This window comes from Mandrillus leucophaeus, unplaced genomic scaffold, assembly GCF_000951045.1.
Source record: "Mandrillus leucophaeus isolate KB7577 unplaced genomic scaffold, Mleu.le_1.0 Scaffold305, whole genome shotgun sequence".
Taxonomy (NCBI): domain Eukaryota; kingdom Metazoa; phylum Chordata; class Mammalia; order Primates; family Cercopithecidae; genus Mandrillus; species Mandrillus leucophaeus.
The window spans coordinates 636,112-637,629 of NW_012103199.1; the positions used below are offsets into that span (position 1 = coordinate 636,112).

General features: G+C 50.3%; 1 protein-coding gene across 1 annotated transcript in view; it reads left to right on the top strand.

Annotated features, from left to right (window-relative positions):
* Positions 1-1,518, top strand: part of MORN1 (MORN repeat containing 1) — an 81,691-nt gene that overhangs the window by 3,732 nt on the left and 76,441 nt on the right. The window contains exon 2 of the mRNA XM_011987247.1: positions 1,105-1,203. Coding sequence (XP_011842637.1) covers positions 1,105-1,203 — 99 coding nt within the window. The remainder of the gene's footprint in view (positions 1-1,104; positions 1,204-1,518) is intronic.

Consider the following 1,518-nt stretch of genomic DNA (forward strand, 5'->3'; position numbering starts at 1 on the left):
CGCCCAGCTAATTTTTTTGTATTTTCAGTAGAGACAGGGTTTCATGGTGTTAGCCAGGATGGTCTCTATCTCCTGACCTTGTGATCCACCCATCTCAGCCTCCCAAAGTGCTGGGATTACAGGCGTGAGCCACCGCGCCCGGCCGACTTGTATTATTATTATTTTTTTTTAAGTAGAGAAAGGGTTTCACCATGTTGGCCAGGCTGGTCTCAAACTCCTGACCTCAAGTGATCTGCCCACCTCAGCCTCTCAGAGTGCTGGGATTACAGGTGTGAGCCATGGCACCCGGCCACTCTGCCCAGTTTTCTCATGGGAGCTTGGTCTTCTGGCGTTTTGCTGTATGAGCTATTTTTGTATCTATCAGTATTTTCTATATTTTTAAAACGTTTAACTTTTTTTTAGTGTTTTTGCTACGCAGATACTTCTTCTGTAGGGTCTGATAGGAAAGATGCTTGTCCCCCAGGCAGGCGTGAAGGCTCCTGTCTGTGACCGCTGTCAGAGCCTGGCCGGGGCAGGACGTTCCCCCTTTTAAAAGGTGTTCTTCTGTGGTGCTGTGTTCTGCAGACTCTCTGTCCTCACATTGACAGAAGCAGGGTGATGGGAGTGTCCCCTCGGGAGGCTCAGAGATGAGGTCTCAACTGCACTTTTATTTGTTTATTTATTTTTGATGCGGGGTCTCTCTCTGTCACCCAGGCTGGAGTGCAGTGGTGCAATCACGGCCCACTGCAGCCTCAACCTCCTGGCTCAAGTGATCCTCCCACCTCAGCCTCCTGAGCAGCTGGAACCACAGACACGCACCACCATACCCCGCTAATTTTTAACATTTTGTGTAGAGTCAGGGTCTCTCCACGTTGCTCAGGCTGGTCGCCTACACTTTGATTCCTCTGCTTGTTCTGGCTGAAGGCCCAGGTTGCTCAGGCATGTTTCGGCAGATGATTTTGAGAGCATTTTTTATTTTTAAATACATGTATCGCATGAGTGATGGAGCCAAACACAGGTTTTGAAGGCAAGCTCTCTGTTCTGAGAAACAGGCCCCACACTGCACAGGGTCATTGCAGTCAACCCAACCACTGTCTGACTTTACACAGCGATTTCTCCTGCCAGGTCACGGGAAGTTGTTATTTAAAGATGGCAGTTATTACGAAGGGGCGTTTGTGGACGGAGAGATCACGGGAGAAGGCCGCCGGCACTGGGCCTGGTCAGGTGAGCTCTAGCCGGGATGGCACATTCACTCCTTTCTCATAACCCGTTGGGCTCAGTTGGTCCCACGAGTCTAGACGCAGAAGGCGTGACGTGTAGACGGGAACCTTTGTGCTGTGAGGAGCCTGGCCTACCCGGAAGGCCTGGGGACCTGACTGAGGCTCTGTGGTCACCACTGAGAGCAACTCAGGCTTCTGGAGATGCTTTTCTGGAATAAAGATTTATCTATCCCAAGTTACACTATTTCTTTTTTCCTTAAAGCTATTTCAGCCACATTGTATCCCTAGATGGGAAACCTCCTCTGGGGACTCCCGTGCT